The sequence below is a fragment of the Plecotus auritus genome, assembly GCF_963455305.1.
Source record: "Plecotus auritus genome assembly, chromosome: 9".
Classification (NCBI taxonomy): Eukaryota; Metazoa; Chordata; class Mammalia; order Chiroptera; family Vespertilionidae; genus Plecotus; species Plecotus auritus.
The window spans coordinates 47,016,538-47,043,413 of record NC_137783.1 but is presented as its reverse complement, the minus strand read 5'-3'; the positions used below and the strand labels follow the sequence as shown (position 1 = coordinate 47,043,413).

At 39.8% G+C, this 26,876-nt stretch overlaps 1 protein-coding gene and 1 pseudogene across 2 annotated transcripts in view; one reads left to right on the top strand and one right to left on the bottom strand.

Annotated features, from left to right (window-relative positions):
• The window catches only part of CFAP70 (cilia and flagella associated protein 70), a gene marked incomplete at its 5' end in the record, with an annotated part of 105,526 nt that overhangs the window by 60,315 nt on the left and 18,335 nt on the right, over positions 1-26,876 (top strand). Inside the window, 11 exon segments of the mRNA XM_080642132.1 lie at positions 374-434; positions 749-943; positions 2,720-2,851; positions 8,546-8,671; positions 16,847-16,980; positions 17,099-17,214; positions 17,639-17,899; positions 22,392-22,547; positions 23,192-23,313; positions 25,831-25,983; positions 26,506-26,667. Coding sequence (XP_080498258.1) covers positions 374-434; positions 749-943; positions 2,720-2,851; positions 8,546-8,671; positions 16,847-16,980; positions 17,099-17,214; positions 17,639-17,899; positions 22,392-22,547; positions 23,192-23,313; positions 25,831-25,983; positions 26,506-26,667 — 1,618 coding nt within the window.
• Positions 14,287-15,605, bottom strand: LOC308258217 (elongation factor 1-alpha 1-like; annotated as a pseudogene). Its single transcript has one exon. The product of its transcript is annotated as an elongation factor 1-alpha 1-like (transcript).

Genomic DNA, 26,876 nt, shown 5'->3' with positions numbered 1-26,876 from the left:
TTTATGTTTTCAAAGACTCTACTGAGTACATCTAAAATCATAACACCCATTTCTTTCTAACCCCTGAGGCAAGCATCCTTTTGCACACAGCAGTGGTTTTTAAAAATATATATATAATGGAAAAGCCAGGGCTCAAATTAGCCAAAATTCAACTTAGCTACTCTCTGAGTAACTGATTCTTTGCTTCTTTCCTATCTAGTCCATAGCTATATAATGTTCTGGGGTTTGTGTCTCGGCTTTTACATGAGAGAATAGCACAGTGCTCAAGCATGATGGGGGAACAGACCTTAGATCTCCCATCTGAGACTCTTTGGTGGTGGGAAATAAAAGAACATAAATCTGCAGATAATAAAGTTGTTGTTTCCTGATACAGGGTCAAGGAAATGATTCCTCCAAGGCCACCTCTTACCCGCAGGACAGGAGGAGCTCAGAAGGCAAGTGTCAAAGTCAAGGTGAAACTATAAGTAGTAAGGTGTTGAGTGCATCATTTGAAAATAAGGCATGGATTTTCAGAAGGGGTGAGAAATTGTAGCTTCTCATCTATATCTTCCTGTATCTATTTGTGACCAGTGGCTTACAAGGAATAGTATTCAGTGTTTGATCTTTGGCTGGTGGTCTCTGAGCTGAGGAGAAAAGAGCAATTTATACCTAAAGTATATTGAATATAAAACACAATCCAGTTTCAGAACTCCATTCCATGTCTTGACCTCTTTGAGGTCTCTTTACCAGGCATTATATATTTTCCTAGGCGGTAAGTGACTACCACGTGCAGATCAAGACCATTTCTAGAGCCATTCTGGATGAGTATCACAGCATGTTTGGAAAACAGGTGGCCAAAGTGGAGGGTGATATAGATAGTGAAACCCTGGAGGAGCAGAAATGCCAGCTCAACTATGAACTTAATTGTTCTGGAAAATACTTTGCTTTCAAAGAACAACTCAAGGTAAATATTCATTTATGTAATTATTCTATGGGTTTTATGAAGCATCTACTCTACATACCTCAATGTCATTTTTTCTATGGTTATGTTCAGCTGTGCTCCCACCTGTCTTGCTCCTGGTGCAGAGAGCTATGTTCTCCATGATAGAATGTTGGGAGAAGCTCCACTCCTGCGGAGCCATAGAACAATTCAGTATGCTTTCCAAATGTGAGCTTTTAAGAAACTGATTCTTCTCTCGAGGCTAGGCCAGATTTTGAGTCAGATTTCATGTTGCTTTAGCAGGCAGAAACTCTATACCTGGGACTGATTCCATGACTGATTATCTCTGTCTCCTATTACAAACCTTTCCCTAGTCCATAGAATTACTAAGATTTGAGAAATATTTGCTTAATAATAATTTCCTGAATAATAATAGCTAACTTTTATTGAGTGTTTGCTGTATACCACATTTTAAAATGCTTACGAATTTAATCCTCACAACAATCCTATGAGGTGCTCCCCATTTTACAGAAGGAGAAATGCAATATTAGTTGGTTAAGTAATTTGCCCAAGATCACAGAGCTAGTAAAGGTCAAAGATGGGACTCAAATTCTGGCATCCTGGTTCCAGAAATCATGTTCTTAACTTCTATACCACACTGCCTCTCTGTGTGCATTTACTATGTGCCCTGCAATGTATAAACAAATACAAAGAAATTACATGGAAGTAATAAAGTAAAAAACAACAGATGATCGTGGAGGCAAGAGGCTGTTCTCGGTAGGTAGCAGGGTCACATCTCAGTTTGATTCTGGTTCTATTACTAGCTGGATGCCCTTAGTCAAGTGACTTTACCTCTCTGAGCCTCAATTTCTTTGCCTAACAATGAGGGATAATATTAATATTATTACATGGGGTTGTTATGAGCATTAAATAACATAATGCATGCAAAATGCTTTACATTATAAAAACTTTATGGGCCTGACTGGCATGGCTCAGTGGTTGAGTGTCAACCTATGAACCAGGAGGTCATGGTTCAATTCCCAGTCAGGGCATGTGTCCAGGTTGCAGGCTCGATCCCCATTGTGGGTCGTGCAGAAGGCAACCGACTGATGATTCTCTCTCATCATTGATGTTTCTCTCTGTGTGTGTCTCTCTCTACCCCTTCTGCTCTGAAATCAATAAAAATCTATTTTTAAAAAACCTTTATGGTATAAAACTTGGCAATGATGTTAGCTTGGGGAGTGGGAGTGGGGGGAGAGAAGAAGCAGCTGTCCTGGCTATAACAATATGTTATTTGTAATGCATCTTAAGCATTACCACCTGTTATTTCTTTCTAGCTTCTCAATCATCTTCTGAAGTAAGATAGTAATACCAAAAGTACATAGCTATTTAACAAATAAGGAAACTGAGATACCAAGTATAAAATAACTTATGAGGTTGTACAGTGGCAGAATTAGAACCAGAATTTCATTCTCCAGACTCGTAAATCAGGCCTTTTCCCCTTGAATCATGTGGCCACCATAAGAGACATAATGCATAAATGTAATGCTAAGGTTTTCTTCAGTTTTATGATGCTCTTCACACAGTATGAGTCCTTCATTGACCATATTAGGATGATGATGACATCAAGAAAAGTCATATAGAGTATGTTGATTAGGGAGAAATCTGTGAGCCAACAGTTTAGCAGTTGCCAAGGGAGAAATCAATTACTTTCTGAAATTCTGATGAACCTTAGACCAGAAACTCAAGGGAGGTCTGTGCTGCCTGTGCTATTAGCCCAGTGATCTGTGTCTCTTGCAGCATGCTGTGGTAAAGATTGTGAGAGAGAAGTACTTGAAGACAATACCATTTGAAAACCAAGAGGAACTGCAGACATTCATTAGTGAGCTCTATGTGTTCTTGGTGGATCAAATGCATGTGGCCTTAAACCAGGTAGGTATTCAACAACTAAGAGCTCTTCCTTTTCTTAGTAGGGCATCAGGGTTTCCCCTGAATGATTCCTTTCTTCCTTGCTTCTTCTCTTCTTGAATTCTACAGATGTTTGGTGAGGTATCTGCTCTCTGCTAGGGACTGAAACACAAAGATGAATAAGAAAATGCCTAAATTATTTGGGGGAGAACAATCTGTATGCTCTTTCAGCTTCCTAGAAAATTAATTTCATAACTGTCATAAATGTGATAGATAAAAAAGAGATAAAATAGGCTATTTAAATTATGAAATGAAAATGATCATTCTGTTTGTTCTGTGAATGTGTGGAATTCTCACTTTTTTTTGTCTTTAAGACTGATAATAAAAATAAAGAAAAAACTATGAGTTTTCAGATATTATACCTGAATGACAATAACACTTCAAATATGCCTTTTCTATTTGAAGGTGCCGGTCTGCTTTCCTCCCACTTGTCTGTTTATATCTATTATTTGCACAGCTTGCATCTTGCCTTCATTTGCTCATTTTTTAATTCTTGCAGTTGTGGTTTATTTTAAAACAATGACAAAATCAGCCCCCCCCCCACACACACACCCTCATAATCTGTCTCTAACCAGCTATGCTTCCTCAAACCCCCTATTCTGTTTGCTCTTTCCTTCACTGTTTCTTTCTTCTCTGCCACCATCACTTTTCTCTCACTTTCTTTTTTTGTTGTTGTTAATCCTCACCCGAGGATATTTTTTCCATTAATTTTAGACAGAGTGAAAGGGAAGGGATTGGGGGAAAGAGAGAGGGAGAGAGGAACATTGTTATGAGAGAGCCACATCAATTGGTTGCTTCCCACATATGTCCTGAACTGGGGCAGGAAATCTGCAATCCTGGTATGTGCCCCTTACAGGGAATCGAACCCTGGACCCTTTGGACTGGGGGCCAATGCTCTAACAACTGAGCCATGCCGGCCAGGCCTCTCTCACTTTCTTTAGCCTCCTTGAAGAGGTAGGCAAGGAGTGTCTAGTATTCTCAGACTAAGAGTACAATTCTGCCTTGGGCACAGATGATTTGGATGATTTGAGTTGGAAAGCAGTTGAGCATGAAATGGCAATTACTGTTGTCTAAAACAGAAAAAGTGGTAAACTTTACTCTGAGACCTTTCAGGGAAGGATTTACAGAGGAGCTGTGTCTTGAGTTGGGCTTTGAAGGCTAAAAGGAAGTTATCCAGGGGGATGTTTCAGAGCATTGGAATCATAGGGAACATCAAAAAGGCTTGGAAACTGGAAGAATATGATATATACTAGAGGCCCAGTGCACGACATTCGTGCACTAGGGGCACTAGCGGGGAAAGCTGGGGGAGGGCGGGTCCCTCAGCCCGGCCTGCACTCTTTCACAGTCTGGAAGCCCTCTAGAGATGTCTGACTGACAGCTTAGGCCCACTCCCCAGGCCTAAGCCACAGTGGGACATCCTTAGTGCTGTCACAGAGGCAGGCCTCTATGCGCACCAGGTGTCAGCCCAGCTAATGGGAGTGCACTGACCACCAGGGGGCAGCTCCTGCATTGAGCATCTGCCCCCTGGTGGTCAGTGCGCATCATAGCAACTGGTCGTTCCGCCATTCTGTCGATTTGCATATTACCCTTTTATTATATAGGATTATATAGGATAGAAACTACATACAGTTCAGGAGTGGAGGTTGAAGTGGTGAGGGCCAAAGAAACAGGAGATGAAGCCAGTTCCTGGTGGGGGAGTGTAGTGTAGAGTGGGCTTTGTATAAAAAACATTCTAATAGAAGTATGTAGGGTGGGTTAGAGTTGGTGAAACTGGTGATGTTAACTGATTCTTACCTTGTATAGAGGAAAAGAAGTAAAAACTTCTTAAGTTTAAGGCTTAGTGATTGGGTAGCTGGTAGTACCATTGACCAGGACAAGAAATACAACCTGAGTAAATTTGGTGGGAGGCAATTGATGTTGAATTACATTTTGAACATTGGTTATAGTGGGGTTTTGCTCAAGAGAGAGCAAAATGAAATTTGGAGAGCCATGAGTATATAGATGCTAGTTAAACTATGGTCATAGATGAAGCTGCCTAGAAAAACATAAGTAGAGAGAAGAACAAGCTGCTGGTAGAACCCTAGGAAAACCAACATTTAGAGGATGGGAGAGTAAAAACATTAATGAAAGAGGCAAGTGAATTGTTAAAATGGCAAGACAGCCAGAAGCTCAGAGAAGAAATTTTTAAGAAGAAAAAGTAGTCATCATTATCAGATATTCTTAGGAATTCAAGAAAAACAAAATTCTGTGGTGGGAAGAGGAGGAGTTTGTTAAAAGGTACAAACTTCCAGTTATAAGATAAATAAGTACTAAGGATACAATATACAGTATGATGAACATAGTTAACTCTGCTATATAATATATATGAACGTTTATGTTAAGAGTTCTCATCACAAGGAAAAAATATTTTTTTCTTGTTTGCCCTTTTTATTATATCTACTAGAGGCCCGATGCACAAAATTCGTGCAAGGGGCTTGGCCCTCACAGCCCCTGCTGCCTCACAGCCCTGCAGCCCTGTCCACTGGTCATTTAGAAGGTTGTCTGGAAGGTGGTTCCTCTGTCCAGTCTAATTAGCATATTAGCTCTTTATTATATAGGATATGAGATGATGGATTCAAACTAAACTTATTGCAGTAATCATTTCACAATATATGTAAGGCAAACCATCATGCTGTGCATCTTAAACTTATACAGTGATATATGACAATTATATCTCAATAAAACTCGGGGGATAAACAATTGGAAATTTTTTCATTGGATTTGACAATAAGGAGGTTTTTTTTAACCTTTACATAGCAATTTCATTGGGCTAATGGAGTGGATTCAAATTATAACAAATTGAGGAGTAAATGAGTGCTTAGGAAACAAATATAAACTCAAAAAATTGAAAGATGAAGGTAAGAAGTAGGAAAGTAGTAGCTAGAAATTACAGAGATTTTTTTTTTTTTACCATAGAAACACCTTTAGCATGTCCACAGGTTTGGGAAAAGGTGTCAGCAGATTGGGAGAATGTGAAAATAGAGGGAAAGGAGATAATCAATGGCAAGCTCAGGGTATATAAGTGGGAAAGGATTAAGAGTTTAAATATGGAAGAATTAGCCTTATAACATGGAAGGATACTATGCCTCTTTCTCTGAGACTGAAAGGAAGAGATATGATGGATGCAGAAATAAACAATTTAGGTGTGGAGTTAAAAAATTCAGGGATTTTGCCCTAGCCAGTTTGGCTCAGTGGATAGAGCATTAGCCTGTGGACTGAAGGGTCCCAGATTCAACTCCAATCAGGGGCACATGCCCAGGTTTTGGGCTCGATCCCCAATAGGGGGTGTGCAGGAGGCAGTCTATCAATGCTTCTCTCTCATCATTGATGTTTCTCTCTCTGTCTCTGTCTCTCTGTCTCTCTGTCTCTCTGTCTCTCTCTCTCTGTCTCTCTCTCTCTCTCTCTCTCTCTCTCTCTCTCTCTCTCTCTCCCTCCCTCTCTTCCTCTTTCCCTTCCTCTCTGAAACCAATAATATATCCTATATAATAAAGAGGTAATATGCAAATTGACCATCACTCCAACACACAAGATGGCTGTCTCCATGTGGTCAAAGATGGCAGCCCCCATGTGGACACAAGATGGCCACCACAAGATGGCTGGCAGGGGAGGGCAGTTAGGGGTGACTGGGATGGCAGAAGAGGACAGTTGGGGGCGACCAGGCCTGCAGGGAGGGCAGTTGGGGGGAACCAGGCCTGCAGGGGAGGGCAGTTAGGGGTGACCGGGCCAGCAGGGGAGGGCAGTTGGGGGGACCCAGGCCTGCAGGGAGGGCAGTTGGGGGGGGGACCAGGCCTGCAGGAGAGGGAAGTTGGGGGGAACTAGGCCTGCAGGGGAGGGCAGTTGGAGGCGACCAGGCCGGCAGGGGAGAGCAGTTAGGGGCGACCGGGCCAGCAGGGGAGGGCAGTTTGGGGTGACCAGGCCGGCAGGGGAGGGCAGTTAGGGGCAAACAGGCTGGCAGGGGAGCAGTTAGGTGTTGATCAGGCTGTCAAGGGAGTGGTTAGGGAGAGATCAGGCTGGCAGGCAGAAGTGGTTAGGGGCAATCAGGCAGGCAGGCAGGCGAGCGGTTGGGAGCCAGCAGTCCTGGATTGTGAGAGGGATGTCCAACTGCCCATTTAGGCCCGATCCCAGTTGGGCCTAAACGGGCAGTCAGACATCCCACGAGGGATCTCAGATTGGAGAGGGTGCAGGCTGGGCTGAGGGACACCCCCTAACCCCCTATGCACGAATTTCGTGCACAGTGCCTCAAGTACATATATAAAAGTTGAGGGATTTCTCGCCTAATGATTTCTATTTCCTTTGTGAAGTAACATCTTTACTGAAAGTGAAGAGGGTAAGGGTTGAATTAAAAGCTTGAAGAAAAAGAAAAAAAATTAGATATTGCATCACTTTATGGTATATGTTGCTGAACAAGGACAAATTACATAGTTTGCTAATAGTATTAAAGGCCTTCAGCCAAGACTGAATGCCAGAAGAGTCTGTGGCAGCTCAAATATCTCTATTTGTATATAGTTTTCCTCAGGACCAGATAGCAGCCCCTATCTAAAAATGAGGTCAGGTTATAGGAATGCTCTAATTTGGGAGTTTCCAGGACAAGTACAGGAGAAGGAGAAAGATGCCTGGGACTTGAGTGTGCTGGTGATAGAGTAGTATGTGTGGATGCTCATGAGGTCTAGGTTTATCCACTTGGGAAATGATGGGCATGTTGGAAGTGAAGGAAATGAAGTCAGAGAACAGTTTTAAGGGGACTAAGTGACCTAAGGGTAGAAGATTTGTAATGTGGGTTCTGGGAGTGGGATAATAGAGGTAGAATATTTTGGGTTTGGGTATGGAAGTGTGTTGCTGAAGGGATTTTGAGGTCAAGATCATCAAAATTAAAAAGAACAAAGAACAGAGGCATAAATCAATTATCAGCAGCTCTCTTTGGCCCATCTCGAATTTACTTTACTCTTCACATCTCTAAGCAACTCTACTTGTTAAAGTCACTGATATTATTTTTACTTGTAACTAAAGAATTTTGGGGTGTCTTCCTTGGCCAAAGTTTCTCATCCAGGATATTACTTATTATACCAGACTTGCTTTTCTATCTGGGTGTATAGGATATATTATTTTTCTGGGTGCCCTCCTACCTTTCTGGCTGTTTCTATAATGTATCCTTTATAGAGTCCATCTGTCTATATATCCCACTAGAATCTTCCAAAGCTTTAACCTTCGTCTCCTGTTTTCTTGATATTTGAAGACTCTAGTTAGTATGTGTCAACCTTTTTCATATCATGGCACCTGAAAATGATAATAATTTTCCATACACCAGAGAAAATAAATCTGTTTGAGGTCAGAGGCAACTTGCTTAGGGATTCTGACTACCCTGAGGACTGGGGAGAGCAGTAATTTTTACTCATTTCCATGAGCTCAAACTGTTAGTATTTAGATACAAGAGCTTCCCTTTCACCATTGATATTTCTCTCTTGGTTCATTCTCTACTCTCTCACTGTATTGGCAAGACGTAAGAAACCTCAATATCATTTTAGACCTCATGACTGGAGTGTCACATCTGGTTTATATTTCTAAAACTTCTCTACTTTTAATTGTTTTATTTTGTCTGATTAACATTTTGATGTTGACAAGACCATGCCAGATGATATCCAAGGTGCTGTCCCAACCATTCATAAGAGTAGTGAACAGCTTCGACTCTTTGCATTTGAAGCAGAAGTCAATGAGAACTTTGAAATGGCAGCAGTATATTATGAAGAGGTAAACATCTTCCCAGTGGTTGTTTTTACTGTTATTTGTACAATATGGGTATAATAAATAGTAGTATTTTATTATTTAAAATCTAACTTGATTAGTGAAAGGATAGACTCATAGATCAATAAAACAGAGTCCAAAAATAGGTCCACACACATAAGGTTATTATATTTTTGACAAAAGTGTAAAAGAAGTTCAATGGACAAAGTATAGTCTTTTCAAAAAATAGTTGGTAATCATATGCAAAAAACAAACAAACAAACATTTGACCTAAACCTCAAACGTTCTATAAAAATCAACTGAAGCTTGGCTGGTGTGGCTTATGCACCAGGAGGTTGCTGGTTAAATTCCCAGTCCCCAGTAGGGGGCTTGCAGGAGGCAATCAATCTATGTTTCTCCCTTTCTCCCTCTCCCTTCCTCTCTCTGATTTCAGTAAAAACATATTTTAAAAACTCAACTGAAAATAGATTGTAGATCTGAATGTAAAATATAAAACTAAGAAACTTTTAGGAGAAAATCTTCATGACCTGAAGTTAGGTAAGGAATTCTTAGACATGACACAAAACATGGTTTATTTTTTTAATTGATAAATGGAACTTCATCAAAATTAAAAATATATGCTCTGTGAGAAACACTGTTAGGAAAAAGAAAAGAAAAGGTACAGATTAAAAGAAAATATCTACAAAACATATATCTGACAAAGGATTTGTTTCCAGAATATTAAGAACCTCAAAACTCAATAATAGAAAACAACCAAATAAAAATGGGCAAAGGAATTGGACACTTTGCTAAGGAGGAATTAAGTATGCTAAATAAGAACATGAAAAGATGTTCAATGCCATTAGGGAATGCAAATTAAAACCAGAATGAGATCCCACTGCATATTTATTAGAATAACTAAAGTGAAAAGTGCTGACAATACCAGGTACTGGTGAGAACGAAAAGCAACTGAAACCCTCATACTTTGCTAGAGGAAATGCATAATGATACAGCCACTCTGGAAAATAGTTTTGTACTCTCTTGTAAACTTATCATATAACCCATTCCTGGAAATCTTATGTACACAAATACTTATAGTAGCTCTAGTCATAACTGCCCAAACCAGAAACAACTCAAATGTTCTTCAAAGGGTGAATGCATAAACTATGATCTATCCATATAATGAAACACTACTCAGCAATAAAAGAAATGAACAACGGAGACAAAAAACAACTTGGATGAATTTCAAAGGCATTATCCAAGTGAAAGAAGCCAGTGCCAGAGGTTACTACACACTGTATGGTTCCATTTATATGACATTCTTGAAAAGACAAAGCTATGATGGATAATAGATTATGGTTGCCAGAGGTTATGGGTAGGGGAAAAGAAGTCTATAAAAAGATAGCATGAGGAAGTTTTCTCGGGTGGTGAATATGAAGATAGTGTAAGGAGCCTCTGGGACAACTTCAAGAGTACCAACATCCGAATTTTGGGGGTGCCAGAAGAAGAGAGAGAGCAAGATACTGAAAACCTATTTGAAGAAATAATGACCAAAAACTTCCCCAGCCTGGTGAAAGAAATAGACTTACAAGTCCAGGAAGCAGAGAGAACCCCAAATAAAAGGAATCCAAAGAGGACCACATCAAGACACATCATAATTAAAATGCCAAGAGCAAAAGACAAAGAGAGAATATTAAAAGAAGCAAGAGAAAAACAGTTAAATATCTACAAGGGAGCACCCATATGATTGTCAGCTGAGTTCTCAACAGAAACTATGCAGGCCAGAAGGGAGTGGCAAGAAATATTCAAAGTGATGAATAGCAAGAACCTACAACCAAGATTACTCTACCTAGCAAAGCTATCATTCAGAATTGAAGGGCAGATAAAGAGCTTCACAGATAAGAAAAAGCTAAAGGAGTTCATCACCACCAAACCAGTATTATATGAAATGCTGAAAGGTATTTATTTCCTCTAGTCTGCTGTTTGGTCTCTGTATAATATTTTCTATTTCAGTCAGTGTATGCTTAATTTCTAGTTGGTCCTTTTTCATATCCTCGAGGGTCTCGCTAAATTTATCAGCCTTTTCTAGAAAATTCTTGAAAAACCTTATAACCGTGGTTTTGAACTCTATATCTAGTCGTTTGCTTTCCTCCATTTCTTTCATCTGTGACCTGTTTCTTTGTCTCCGCATTTTCGCTACTTCCCTGAGTTGATAGAGTGGCTTTGTGTGCTAGGTGTCCTATAGGGCCCAGTGGCTCAGCCTCCGCACTTACCTGAGGTGGACACTCTTGGTGCACCCCTTTGTGGGCTGTGTGCCCAGTCTTGTTGTAGTTAAGCCTTGATTGTTGTTGGTATCACTGGGAGGAATTGACCTCCAGGCCAATTGGCTTTGAGGATCAGCTGTGTCTACTCTGGGAGAACTTTTGTGCTGGAGACACCCTTCTAGATAAGACTTGCAAAAGCCTCTGTGCTCAGCTTGGATGGGGCGGAGTCTCAGGGCGGAGCAGACAGCATTGGTTTCCCATCAGCCCTGCCCTAAAAGGCCCCTGTGTCTCAGTGTCCCGTGGTAATCACTGCAAGCACTTCTGAGAGAAAGCTGTCCTCGAGTTCTGCCCACTGCCAGACAGTCAGTCCAGTTTCTCCCCGAATGAGTCTAGGTCCCCAGAGTCTCGCCTGGAACTGGAGTTCAGCGCAGTCAGGAGCTTTTTTCTCCCTCCCTCTTGAGAAAGCCAGCCGCGCACTCAGTTGCCCACCCTTTCCATGCCTCTGCCTTCCTCAGTTCCTCTGAGTCTCAGTGTGCTTTTCTCTTTCCTTCTAGTTGTAGAATTTCCACTCAGCCAGCCTTCCTGTGGTTCTGGATAATGTCCGTTGGTCTTTTAGTTGTAGTTTTGAAATTGTTGTGTGAGGCAGCAGTTTAGGTGTTTACCTATGCCGCCATCTTGGTTTCCGCCTCCTTTCCTCATTTTTGATAGGCATTTGACTGGTTTCCAATTTTTGGCTATTATGAATAATGCTGTTATGGGAATTCATGTATAAATTCATGAATATAAGTTTTTGTATGAATGTATTCAGTTTTGTATGAATGTATTCAGTTCTCTTGAGTATATACTAAGGATTGGAATTGCTAGGTCATATGGTAGCTCTATGCTTAACTTTTTCTTTTTTTAAATATATTTTTATTGATTTCAGAGGGAGGTAGGAACATCAGTGATGAGAGAGAATCATTGGTCGGCTGCTTCCTGCATGCCCCCCACTGGGGATCAAGCCCGCAACCTGAGCATGTGCCCTTGACTGGAATTGAACCTGGGACCTTCCAGTCCACAGGCCAATGCTCTATCCACTGAGCCAAACCAGCTAGGGATCTATGCTTAACTTTTGAGGAACTGCCAAACTGTTTTCCAAAAAGCTGTACTAATATTTTACATTTCCACCAGCAATGAATGTGGGTTTCATTTTCTCTATATTCTCCCTAATGCTTGTTATTGTCCATCGTTTGAAAAAATTATAGCCATTCTCATGGGTTGAAGTGGTATCTCATTGTGACTTTGAATTTTTCTAATGACTAGTGACTTTAAACATCTTTTCACATTTATGATTTTTTTCAAGAGGAAATTTTTTTTAAATTAATTGATAGGAAAATTAGACTACAACAAGTTTAAAACATCAGTCTATCTGAATAAATTGTTATATCCCATTGTGAGTGGCTTATTTTACTCAGTGTATGCCCTCAAGGGTTCATCTATGTTGAAGCATATGTCAGAATTTCCTTCCTTTTTAGGGCTAAGTAATATTCCATTTTGGTATATACTACATTTTGCTTATCTATTCATATGTCAATGGACACTTGAGTTGCTTGTATCTTTTAGCTATTATGAATAATGCTACTATGAACATGGATGTACAAATGTCTCTTTGAAACTTTGCTTTCAATTCTCGTGGGTATATACACAGAAGTGGAATTGCTGTATCATATTTTATTTTATTTTTAATTTTACGAGGAACTACCTTGTTGTTTTCCAAAGTGGCTGCACCATTTTACATTCCAGCATTGTACAAGACTTCTAATTTTTCCACCTCCTCATCAACAGTTGTTATTTCTGTTTTGTTGATAGTGGCTATCTCAATGGGTGAGAGCTGATATTTCATTGTGGTTTGATTCCTTGATGATTAGTGATGTGGAGGATCTCTTCCCATGTTTTATGGCCATTTGTAGATCTTTGGGAAAATATTTATTCAAAGCATTTATTCAAAAATATTTATTGCCCATTTTTGAGTCACGTTGTTTAATATTTTCTTGTTGAGTTTTAGGAATTTTTTATATACAGTATTCTGAATATTAACCCCTTACCAAATATATAATTTGCAAATATTTTTCCCATTCTCCCCAAACCACTGTGAGTTATGTTTTTACTCCATTGGTAGTTTCCTTTGATGTACAAATGTTTAATGTTTCTTTTTTTAGTAAAGTCCAATTTGTCTATTTTTTCTTTCATGGCCTGTGCCTTTGGTACCATATCCAAGAAATCACTGCAAAATCCAATGTCATGAAGCTATTGTCCTAAGTTTTCTTCTCAAAGATTTATAGTTTTAGGTCTTATGTTTAGGTCTTTGATCCATTTTGAGTTATATTATTTTGTATGCAGTGTTAGGTAAGGTTAGGTACAACTTCATTACTTTGTATGTAGATATCCAGTTTTCTAGCACCATTTATTGAAGACTGTCCTTTCCCTATTGAATGGTCTTGGCACCTTTATAAAAAATAGTTTGACCATATATGCAATGGTTTCTTCCTGGGCTCTCTGTTCTGTTCCATTGGTCTAAATGTGTGTCTTTATACCAGTACCAGAGTGGTTACTATAGCTTTGTAAGTTCTTTTACTCATTAAACTTTGTTTTGATGGGTCTCAAAATTCTGTGACAGATTTTTGGTCAAGTTGTTTCTATTGAAAAGTACTGATTTTAAAAACTAGCCCTAGCTGGTTTGGCTCAGTGGATAGAGTGTCAGCCTGTGGACTAAAGGGTCCCAGGTTTGATTCCAGTCAAGGGCATATGCCTGGGTTGCTGGCTCAATCCCCAGTGGGAGGTGTTCAGGAGGCAGTCAATCAATGATTCTCTCTCATCATTGACGTTTCTATTTCTCTTTTCCTCTTCCTTTCTCCCTGAAATAAATAAAAATATGTTTTTAAAAAAACTAATAACTTGCCAGGCTGGTGTGACTCAGTGGTTGAGTGTTGATCCATGGACCAAGAGGTCACTGGTTTGATTCCCAGTCAAGGCACATACCCAGGTTATGGGCTCGATCTCCAATAAGGGGCATGCAGGAGGCAACTGATGGATGTTTCTCATTGATATTTCTCTCTATCCCCCTCCCTTCTTCTCTCTCTCTCTCTAAAAACAAACAAACAAAAAAAAAACACAAAAAAAAACAAACCCCGAATAACTTAAAAACTGCCACACACACACACACACACAACCAAATGGTCCCTAAAACATTCTTTCCTTCTGAAGGTTTTATGATGCATTACAATCATTAACCAGTCTCTTACTATTAAACTTAAATAACCAATTGAGACAAACAGTTCTGAGACCATTCTTCCACCACTGATTAAGACTGGTGTGGCAATTATTAGGAATAATATTCACTTAGCCTTCTGAGTCTTCTGGGCAGACAGTGACTTTGCCAATCCACTGCTTTGACAAAACCCACAGCAACTGGCTGTCTCGTGTCACAAACAGCAAAACAGCTCAGAGGAGAATAGTCAGAGAAGCTCTCACCATACATGGGCTTGCCAGGAACCATATTGATGGTGGCAGATTTCAAAAACTTTGGGCCATCTTCCAGCTTTTTCCCATAATGATGATCAATCTTCTCCTTCAGCTCAGGAAATTTGGAAGCAACATGAGCTGTGTGACAATCCAGCACAGATGTATATCCAGCACTGATTTGGCCTGGATGGTTCAGGATAATCGCCTGAGCTGTGAAGGCAGCTGCTTCCATTGGTGGTCATTTTTGCTATCACCAGCCACATTGCCATGACAAACATATTTGACAGATATGTTCTTGACATTGAAGCCCACATTGTCCCAGGAAGAGTTTTACTCAAAACTTCATGGTGCATTTCTACAGATTTTACTTCAGTTGTAACGTTGACTAGAGCAAAGATGATCACCATGCTGGGTTTGAGAACACCAATCTGCATTCAGCCAACAGGAACAGTACCAATACCACCAATTTTGTAGAAGTCCTTGAGGGGTAGACTCAGGGGCTTGTCAGTTGGACGAGTTAGTGGCAGGATGCAATTCAGGGCTTCAAGCAGTGTGGTTCTACTGGCATTGCCATCTTTACAAGTGACTTTCCATCCCTTTAATCAAGCCATGTTAGCACTTGGCTCCAGCATGTTGTCACCATTCCAACCAGAAATTGGCACAAATGCTACTGTGTCAAGTTTGTAGCCAATTTTCTTAATGTAGGTGCTGACTTCTTTAACAATCCTATTGTATCTCTTCTGGCTGTAGGGTGGCTCAGTGGAATCCATTTTATTAACAACAACAATTAGTTGTTTCACATCCAGTGTGTAAGCCAGAAGGGCATGCTCACCGGGCGGCCCCATTCTTGGAGGCACTTGCTTCAAATTCACAAATCCAGCAGCAACAAATTAGGACAGCACAGTTAGCCCAAGATATGCCTGTAATCATATTTTTTATAAAGTATCTTTTCCTGGGGTATGAATGATGGTCACATAATACTTGCTGGTCTTGAATTTGCACAGGAAGATATCAATGGTGACATCACACTCATGTCCAGCTTTCAGTTTGTCCATCTCAGTAGCTTCCTCAAATCTTTCGATGGTTCTTTTGTCAATTCTACCACATTTGTAGATCAGATGGCCAGTAGTGGTAGACTTGCCAGAATCTACATGTCCAATGATGACGATGTTGATGTGAGTCTTTTCCTTTCCCATTTTGGTTTAGATTTAGTGGTGGTTTTCACAACACCTGTGTTCTGGCAGCAAACCTGTTGTGAAAAAAAAGCTGTAGCTTTGTAAGTTATGAAATCAGGAAGTTTGAGTCCTCTAGTTTTGTTTTTCTTTTTAAAGATTGTTTTGGCTATTCAGTTTCCTTGACATTCCAAATGAATTTTAGGACAGCTTTTTCTATTTCTGCAAAAGAAAAGTTAGGATTTTGATAGAGATTACATATATAAATTGATTTGGGCAGTATTGACATCTTATTAGTCTTCCAATCTATGAATGTGGGATGTATTTCCATTTATTTATGTCTGCTTTAACTTCTTTCAGCAATATTTTGTAGTTTTCACTTATGTTGAGGTGCTTTTTTAAAACAAATTTATAGATAAACTTACAGTTGCCATCTCAAGAGTATGACAAAGATGGTTATATACGAATTTTTATTTTTATTTTTTTAAAATATATTTTATTGCTATTTTACAGAGAGGAAGGGAGAGGGATAGAGAGCTAGAAACATCGATGAGAGAGAAACATCGATCAGCTGCCTCCTGCACACATCCCACTGGGGATGTGCCCGCAACCAAGGTACATGCCCTTGACCGGAATCGAACCCAGGACCCTTCAGTCTGCAGGCTGACGCTCTATCCACTGAGCCAAACCGGTTTTCGGCATACGAATTTTTAAAATAAACCATAAAATTGATCTTTAGTCTTCTAAGTAATTGGATGAGCTTATAGTGACTAGACACTAACACTAGAAAGTAATCAATTTTTAGATTATTTTAATAAATATTTACTGACTTTACTATAAGCCAGAATATTGACTGTACTAGGCATTCAGAATTCAGTGGTAAACAAAAAAAAAACAAACAAAAAAAGAAGTCTTAGTTTCTGCTTTCAAAGAACTTATAATATTTATGGAGTGCTTCTAGGTGATGTTATATGCATTAAAAAATATGACGTAGCCGAAACCGGTTTGGCTCGGTGGATAGAGCATCAGCCTGCGGACTGAAAGGTCCCAGGTTCGATTCCGGTTAGGGGCACGTACCTTGGTTGCGGGCACATCCCCAGTGGGAGGTGTGCAGGAGGCAGCTGATCGATGTTTCTCTCTCATCGATGTTTCTAACTCTCTATCCATCTCTCTTCCTCTCTGTAAAAAATCAATAAAAAATATATTTAAAAAAATATGACGTAGTATCATAATATCATTGGTCCTTCTGATATTTCATGTGGTAGAGGTTGGTTCGTGAGCCCCAGAACCTGGAACACTGGCTGGACTATGGTGCCTTCTGCCTCCTAACTGAGGACAACATCAAAGCACAGGAGTGTTTTCGGAAAGCCCTTTCCCTCAACCAGAGTCATATCCACAGGTATGTGTGAAGTGAGATGGGGAATGAGTAGGAGCAGATAAGCTTCTATATGAAGTTGTCCTGATTCCATGACTGACATGGGCCCAAGTTGTTAATCATGTTGGTGGTCTCTTCTCAGCTTGTTGCTGTGTGGTGTCCTGGCTGTCCTGATGGAGAACTATGAACAGGCAGAAATTTTCTTTGAGGATGCTACTTGCTTGGAACCAACCAGCGTTGTAGCCTGGACTTTACTTGGTATGATATTTTCCTGAATGTGTTTTTATCCCATTATTAGATTCCCTCTTTGTCTTCCCACTCCTTTTAATATATATATATTTTTATTGATTTCAGAGAGGAAGGGAGAGGGAGAGAGAGATAGAAACATCAATGATGAGAGAGAATCATTGATTGGCTGCCTCCTGCACGTCCCCTACTGGGGATCGAACCTGCAACCTGGGCATGTGCACTTGACCGGAATCAAACCCGGGACCCTTCAGGAGGCCAACACTCTATCCACTGAGCCAAACCAGCTAGGGCTGTCTGCCCACTCTTTAATCACTCTTCATGTAGTTCTTAAACTTTGGTAAAAATGTGGGAAACATAAGTGAAATATTACAATTCCTAGTAGCTGATGGTGGCAAATTAGTCACATTTATTTTCAGCATCTTTCTTTCTTCAGGTTTATACTATGAAATTCAAAACAATGATATTCGAATGGAAATGGCATTTCATGAGGCCTTCAAACAGCTTCAGGCACGAATGCTTCAGGCACAAGTAACCAAGAGCGCTGGTACCTTAGACGTTGAAACTGGAGTATCTATGCAGAAGAGCACTGGTACTGTGGAGCACGTTGAAGAAGGAGTAAAAGCAGAATCCAGTTTAGGACCTTGGGGAATCACTAGTGGTTCTACAATAGCAGCCAAGGTGGAACTCCCAGCAGGTAGGACCAACGAATGGAAATGATTAGTGGCTGTTGGAAAAAAATTACTGGCCTTATGAACAGAAGCAGGCACGTAGTAGGTACTCAGTGAATATTTGTGAAATGAAAAAAATAGGTGGAATTTGGAGTTGTTCCGGGGATACCAGGGAAAAATCTTCCAAAATATTTCCCCATTCATGTGATTGAAAGTCTGAAACTTTTACTGTTGTTATTCAGTTTTTTAAAAAAATCTTAGATAACTTACTGTCCCTGTACACCCTAAAAGGAGTATCGTTCTAGCAGAGTAAATTTCCCCCTCCTCACTCTCTTCCCCAATATGTAAGGTCCCTCTCTTGTGATTCTTAAATTTATTTGCACACTCCCTTTTTTCTTGTTCTTTTTTTTTAAATCCTCACCTGAGGATTTTTCCATTGATTTTTAGAGAGAGAGGAGGGGAGAGAAAGAGGTAGAGAGGGAGGGAGAGAGAGAGAGGGGAAGAGAGAAAGAAACATTGATGTGAGAGAGACACATCAATCAGTTGCCTCCCGCATGTACCTTGACCTGTCTGGAATCAAACCTGTAACCCAGGTACATGTCATTGACTGGGAATCAAACCCATGATCCACTCTAAACACTGAGCAATGCCACCAGGGCTTTCTTTTCTTTCTTTTTTTTCATTTTTTTTTTTATTATTGATTAAGGTATTACATATGTGTCCATATTCCCCCTACTCCCCCCACCCCACTCCCATACATGCCCTCACCCCCTGCTGTCTCTGTCCATTGGTTATGCTTATATGACTCTTGAAATGCAAGTCTATTTTGTCTGATATAAATATTGCTAACTCAGCTTTTTTTGTTTTCATTTTCGTTTGCATGAAATATCTTCTTTTATCCCTTTACTTTCAGTTTGTGTGCCTTTTGATTTAAGTGAGTCTCTTTTAGGCAGTATGAGTCTTGTTTTATTTTATTTTATGTTTTTAACCTTTATTGTTGAAAGTATTACATATGTCCTCTTTTTTCCCCCATAGACCACCTCTATCCCAGCCCCGCCCTCCACCTCCAGACCCTCACCACCCCCCTGTCTGCATCCAGAGGTTATGTATATATGCATACAAGGTATTTAGTTGATTACCTCCCACCCTCCCCCCACATGTACTTGGGCAAGTAATTTTTAACAAAGGAGCCAAAAACATATAGTGGAGAAAAGAAAGCCTCTTCAATAAATGGTGCCGGATTAGAACACTAGAAAACTATGGTACATTTACACAATGGAATACTACACTGCTATAAAAAAAGAAGGAATTCTTACCATTTGCAGCAGCATGGATGGATCCAGAGAGCATTATGTTAAGTGAAATAAGTCAGGCAATGAAAGAAAAATACCACATGATTTCACTCATTTATGGAAAATAAAGAACTTTATAACCTGATGAACAAAAAGATAGATACAGAGGCAGTAAAGCATCAAACAGACTGTCAAATTACAGCGTGAAGGCTGGGGAGTGGGAAAAGAGATCAACTGAAGGACTTGTATGCATGCATATAAGCACAACCAATGGACACAAGACACTGTGGGGGTGGGATGAGGGCATGCAACAGGGGGTAGGGGAGGCTGGGGGAAGGTCGATGGGGGGGATATATGTACTACTATATGTAACACTTTAAACAATAAAAGAAAGAAATTAATTAGAAGAAATATTTTAATATCGCTACTCGCCCTTTCTCTATAATAGAAGTGTCAACCAAATTCATAATCGACAATGACCGATCAAAACACATGCATGCGATTGGTGCCAGCGAGAGCTTTATATGTATAGCACATGTGCAAGTCAACTTAGCCTTTTATATAAACAGAATAAACTTGCTTAATTAGAAAAAAAAATAAATGGTGCTGGGAAAACTGGAAAGCTGTATGCAAAAGACTGAAACTAGACTGCTACTTGTTATCATATACAAAAATAATTAACTCAAAATGGACCAAAGACCCAAATATAAGATCTGAAATAATAAATCACATAGAAGAAAACTTAGGTACTAAATTTATGGACCTTGGTCTTAGGAAGGATTTTATTAATTTGACCTCAAAAGCAAGGGAAGCAAAGGCAAAAAAAATAAATAAATAAATGGGACTATATCAAACTAAAGACCTATACAGCAAAAGAAACCATCAATGAAACAAAAAGGCAACCAACCAAATGGGAGATGATATTTGCAAAGATATTTGCACCTCTGATAAGGCCTTAATATCCAAAATATATAAAGAACTTACACAACTGAATATCAAAAACAAACCAATCCAATTTAAAAATGAGCAGCGGACCTGAACAGACACTTCTCCCAAGAAGCCAACCAGGCAGTTTTAAAATAAAGTTAAACAGCCCTGGCCGGTGTGGCTCACTTGGTTGAGCACCATCCTGTGTACCAAAGGATTGCCAGTTCGTTCCCAGTTGGGGCACATACCCAGGTTGCAGGAAGAATCCCCTATTGGGGTGTGTATGGGAGGCAGCTGATTGATGTTTCTCTCTCACATTGATGTTTCTCTCTCTCCACTCTCCCTCTCCCTTTCTTTCTCTCTAAAATCAATAAAATGTATTCTTTAAAGTTAAACATACATATGCCAGCAATTTCACTTCTAGGTATTTACCCAAGAGAAATGGTAACATGTCCTTGCAAAGATTTATACACAAATGTTCATAACAGATTTATTTATAGCAGGCAAAAACTGGAAACAACCCAGTCACCTAAAGATAAGTGAATCACATAATCAAAAACCACTCAGCAATAAAAATAAACAACATGGATGAATCTCAAAAGCATTATGCTAAGTGAATAAGGCAGATGCAAAAGAATACATACTGTATGGTTTCATTTAAATTAAATTCTAGAAAAAGCAAAACTGACCTATATAGAAAGCAGATCAGTGGTGGCCTAGGGCTGGGAGTTGGGGACTATCTGCAAAGAGCACATGGGAGCTTTTTGGGACATTATAATCTTTTATACATTGATTGTGATAGTGATTACATAGTATATGTATTTGTTAAAACACTGAAATATATACTTAAAAGTGAACACTTTATAATATGTAAATTACACCTCAGAAAAGCTGAATATTAACAGTTTCTTCATTAAGAGCATCTCTTACCCTTAGGTGATTTAACCACTCTCCTTCCTAAAATACTTGTCGGATTGCCTCCTACATCTCTGACAGTTTGGGTTTCCTTTGTTAGCTTCTCTTTCTTATCACACTCATTAGATATAATCATTTCCCAATAATACAGTGTTACTTTCTAAGAGGCCACCTGCCCTCATAGTTTCTATTTCACTACTGAAAACTCTCAAATGTCTATCTTTAACTCTGACATCCCTCCAGAAACCAGCAGCTGGATTATTCTACTAGTAAACTCAACTCCTTATCTTCTAAATTGATTCTACATCCTTACATTAGGCACCCAACTTCATGATCTCATCCCTGTTCTTCTTCCTTTCTTGCTTGAGCTTCCCACATCTCTGTATCAGGGTAATTCCTGAGACCAGTTGGTTCTCTTTCAAAATGCTCCTTGCATCTTTCTACTACCAAATGTCCATACTGTTGTAACAGCCTCTGTGTCTCCATCCACATTTTCTCTCTCCTTGCTACATTGCACTGTTAGAGTAATCTTCATAAAATACTAGTTTTAGCTAATTTCTTTGTAACCCTCTGCTTTTGCCTATATGAGAAACATCCTAGCATTCAAATGTCAAATCAAAAGTGTAGCCCCAACCTGCCTTTTCCTTAATTTCCTCAATATCCAGTAAAATAAATGAGCTCATTACTTCCATGCTTTTGCCAGTGGCTTGCCCTCTGCCTTGAATGCTTCTCCCTCCCTATCTATTCAATTTCTACCTATTTTCAAAGCCATATCTTTTGCTCTAGGTGAGTGACCTCTTCTAATTGGAGCCAGCTGGCACTGTTCTTTTCCTACCTGGCACTGCTTTTTATTTTTTAATTTTTAAAATATGTTTATATTTATTTTTTTTAGAGAGTGAGGAAGGGAGAGGGATAGAGAGATAGAAACATTGATGAGAAACTTTATCAATCAGCTGCCTCGTGCATACCCCCCACTGGGGATCGAGCCCAAAACCCAGGCATGTGCCCTCACTGGGAATCAAACCTGTGACCTGTTGGTTCCTGGGTTGACCCTCAACCACTGAGGCACACTGGCCTGGCTCATCTGGATTTAACAAGTAACTTTTGTAAGAGTTATCTGTTTGACATTATTATGACTTGGGCTACCAGCAGGATTGAAGTAGGAGATATAGTGACAGAAGCTGTGCTATCAGTTTAGCTTATATTCTTTAAATTATTCAGAAATATAAAAAGTCTGGAAAACAAGTCTGTCCATGCAATATTTCAGGAATGTATTTTATGATTTGAAAATTAATTGTATTTTATCTTTTATAATAATCTTTTAACATTCAATGTAGCAAGACGTTGTGGTTTTTTCCCCTTTATTAAAATTTAATCTATTTAGGACCAGGAGCTCCGTTTTCTATTCTAGATGGATTTCTTGAAGAATCCTCCAAACTGCAGTCACATTCACAAGAACCAATTTTGCCTGTATCATCTCAGGATCCAGCAATCAACCAAAAATCATCCAACTTATTTCCCAAGGAGACACTAAAAAGAGGTAATTAGAATAAAGATTTCCAATCGAAAGAGGAATACATAGTGGACCCATGCCAGAGGAATTTGCAGCCTCAAACCATTGCCCAGCCTCCTTACCCTTGGGCTGTGAGCACTGAAGGGGGCTGTACAATACAGATAAAAAAAAAAAAAAGAAAGAAAGAGGAATATAGACAAGAATGAAAAACCCTATGATTACCAAAATGGCACTTTTTAACTTGTTTGAAGTTGATTATTTATCTGTCATTTTGCCTAAGTGCCTTCATATGAGGCTAGGCTCTGAAATTCAACTCTTTCAATAAACAAGGATTTACATTTAGCTCAGAAAGTAGCCAACTACACACCTATGATTTTCTAACAATGATTTTTAGAATACTTATAGATTGTGTTTCACATTAGGGAAGATATGAATAGTTATAAAAATCCTTTTATTTGGTTGTGACTTCATTTGGAAATACCATAGACTAACCTTAAGAACCTTTGAGATCTCCTCTTTGGGGACCATTGGTATGGAGCAACCTATTGCTTTCCAGATTATAACCTCTCTCATATATTAGATTAGAATACTCTCCTGGCTACATTAGTATGTCTGAGCTTCATACATTTTTCCTTTACATCTAATAATCTATTCTTTTAATATATCTTCAGAAGCATCAAAATGTCTGGATTCATCGATTTTTCTGCATCCTACCCATTATAGTGTTTCTCAAACTCCTACCACCATCTTCATGGAGACCATACGCTTCTTGATGAAGGTCAATGCTGTGCAGGTCAGAATATTTGGAAAAGAGCAAGTTAATGGAAAGATTTTAATGAGCAACCTATTCAATTCATAATGGTATCTTTGAAGGCTTAAATGTGTATGACACAGAAATCAAATATGCTTTTGAGACCTCACTGCAAGACTGCTCCCTGTAGAATACCAGCAGAGCAAATTCAGACTCTGAGTCATATGTAGACTGATTTCACTTTATTATAGGTGTTACAGAGAACTGGAATAAATCAAGCAATGCTCAGAGAGTTTGGAGTCACACTTTATTCACTAGTGGGCTTAGAGAAAATGAATTCAAATTCTAAGCAAGGCTACAAGCAGAACTTCCCTTTTTATTAAAGAGCCGGCCCTGTGTGCACTTAGTGGTTATCTCGCTGCTGGCCTTGAAAATAACACAGTTCTATCCAATTAAAAAATGCACCTGGCATGGCATTGAAATTATGGACATATCTAGTCTCTGGCCTACAAGGTCAGACAGCTAAGTTTATCTTCCTCATTATTCAAGCAGGCTAAAGCAGGCTAGAAAGCAAAGTTATTTTTTTAGAATAAGAGGCCGTCTAAAAAAAAACAGCAGAGCCGAAACCGGTTTGGCTCAGTGGATAGAGCGTTGGCCTGGGGACTGAAGGGTCCCAGGTTCGACTCCGGTCAAGGGCATGTACCTGGGTTGCAGGCACATCCCCAGTAGGGGGTGTGCAGGAGGCAGCTGATCGATGTTTCTCTCTTATCGATGTTTCTAACTCTCTATCCCTCTCCCTTCCTCTCTGTAAAAAATCAATAAAATATATTTAAAAATAAAAATAAAAATAAATAAATTAAAAAAAACAGCAGAGAATTCCAAACAGTAGTTTTACAAAATAGGGGTTAGCCTTCTCATAGGGATTCATATTATGTGAGTGTTGGGGGTTCACAGGCACCTCAGCATACCCTTTTTCCCTTTCAGGTTCTGAACCAACAGGAACAGATACACGGTGCTAAATGGGGGATAGAAATATTTAAAATTTTTATTGGTAAAACTGAACTGGCCCTAGCCGGTTACTCAGTGGTTAGAGCAGCCGTGGGCAAACTACGGCCCGTGGGCCGAATCTGGCCCGTTCGGCTGTTCTATCCGGCCCGTGGAGCCAAAAGAGCTGAGGGTTCTCTTGCTCTCCCCTCCGCTCCTTTACTTTGAATTTATATTAGTTCACACAAACACTCCATCCATGCTTTTGTTCCGGCCCTCTGGTCCAGTTTAAGAACCCATTGTGGCCCTCGAGTCAAAAAGTTTGCCCATCCCTGGGTTAGAGCGTTGGCCCTCGGACTGAGGGTCAAGGGCTTGATTCCAATCAAGGGCTCAATCTCTGGCCTGGTTGGGGCAGGTGCAAGAGGCAACCATAATCAATGTGTCTCTCTCACATCAATGTTTCTCTCTCTCTGTCTTCCCCCTCCCTTCCACTCTCACTAAAAGTCAAGGGAAAAAATATCCTCGGGTGAGGATTAACAAAGAAAGAAAGAAACAAACAAACAAAAAAAACTGAGCTGGAGATGTGACTAGTTCCAGATTTGACTTACCCATGCTGTCACCAGTGGAACAGCTAGAGAATGGCAGCCTCCTCCCAGAGAAGAGCATCCTAAAAGGTCTATTTACCACATGGGAAATAAGAAATATATCCATGAAGCAAGCAGTAAGAGAGAGAGAGCAAGATTCAGGAGCCAAAAGAGTTGGCCTGATCCTGCAGTGTGTGTGCTCCACTTTAATGTGGGCATGCTTAAAAAAGGGCAAGAATGATGGCTCGTGGGAGTGGGCCATATTAAACTTTCCCAAAAGAGAAACAGGCCTTCTCCCTGCCACCCATGTCAAAGAGCCAGATGCAGGTAGAGCCTCCCCTCAGTATTTCCTAAGATGGTATAAGTACTAGTAGAAGGTTCTATATTATAGGCTGAGAGAGGAGCAGAGGGGAGAGAAAAGAAGGGTTTCCCCCTCTGTTTAGCAAGTCCGTGTGATTTTGTCAAATTTGCAGGCCTTGTATAGTACTAAAAATAAAGAATAGCTCCAAGTAAAAACTGATGAACTTAACAAATGTTTGAGAGTGTGCCAGAAACAGACACACTGTTTCCAAGATCCTAAGTCTAGAATTTCAGAAAGGGAGGTTTTGCCTCACTTTAAATTTCCTTACAATTACAGCTGCCTAAAAATGTTACTTTGTGCGTAAATGTAAATCAAGTGTCTTCATCTGCTGCATAACAGATTACAGGTTAAAAATCCATCTAGTATGATAACTAGCAAGATTAGCATTGTATAATATTGCTGATTATTCACTTGAAAAAGTATATTTGTGACTAAGTGAATAGCTGGTAATGGAACCATGATGTGCTGAATGTTTATAATTCACCTCTAACCTTTTGAAATGGATAATCATTTCATTCTGTAATATGTTCCTTATTACTTATTATCAGAAACAGAACCTTCAACCATACGAGCTATGGAACGGACATAGCGCAGCCATTTACATGTCCCTTGTAATCTGATTTTTTGCAGTATGTGCACAGAGTCCTTGCACATGAGCTGTTATGTCCTCAAGGAGGCCCCAGCTGTGAGTATTACTTGGTGCTGGCTCAGACACACCTTCTCAAGAAGGACTTTGTCAAGGTAGAGGAATGCCTTCAACAAGCAGCCCAGATGGACTACTTGGTAATAACTTTTGCTAGAGCCTCTTGAGTTTAGTTTGAAGAAGGGATGAACAGGCTTTCTTAGAGGTGGTATTGCTATATCACAGGTAGATTTCTGTTTACCAGAGGTGGGGGCTCATCATTTGTCAGTTAACTCATCTATTTCCTTCCATTTGTTCTTCTTAAGCACTCATGAGTTTTGCAAAGGGCAGAGAAAAAGATAAGGGCAGCTCATTCACAGACAGTTTACCTATTTCAAGTTTTTTGGACTTCGGTTTTTCTCATTGTGAACTCTATCATTGTATGCTTCACTATTTTTCTTAATATTTACCCCAAAGACAAAAATGGCTTTAAAGAATGCAAGAAAGAAGTGAGAGGGCAGACCTAGAAGAATCTCTTCCCATGCAACCGAATGGGGCCCTCTTTCTAACTGCGTTAGAAAAAGAAAGCAGATGTAATCTAAATTTAAATGTTAGACAAAGCTCATTAATGTGCTTTTAAATGCTATCTCATCCCACGTACGACTTGTTCTTTCCTTTTTCAGAACCCTAACGTCTGGGGTCTGAAGGGCCATCTCTATTTTCTGAGAGGAGATCATGCTGAGGCCAAGGCATGCTATGAGAGAACCATTAGTTTTGTAGTGGATGCTTCTGAGATGCACTTCATCTTCCTGCGACTGGGGCACATCTATCTGGAAGAGAAAGAGGTGAGGGACAAAGGAAGGGGAGTAACCACATATATCAGGTCATGGTCTGGGACCTGACTAGTCAAGTATTAACATCCGTGTGGACTAAAAATAGTAATATGATAATGGCACTTTTACTTTGAAAGGTAAAGTGGCTTGCCCAACATCAGATAACCAGTAATTAATAGAAACAGGATTTAAACAAGGCCGTCTCATACTAGTCTGTGGTT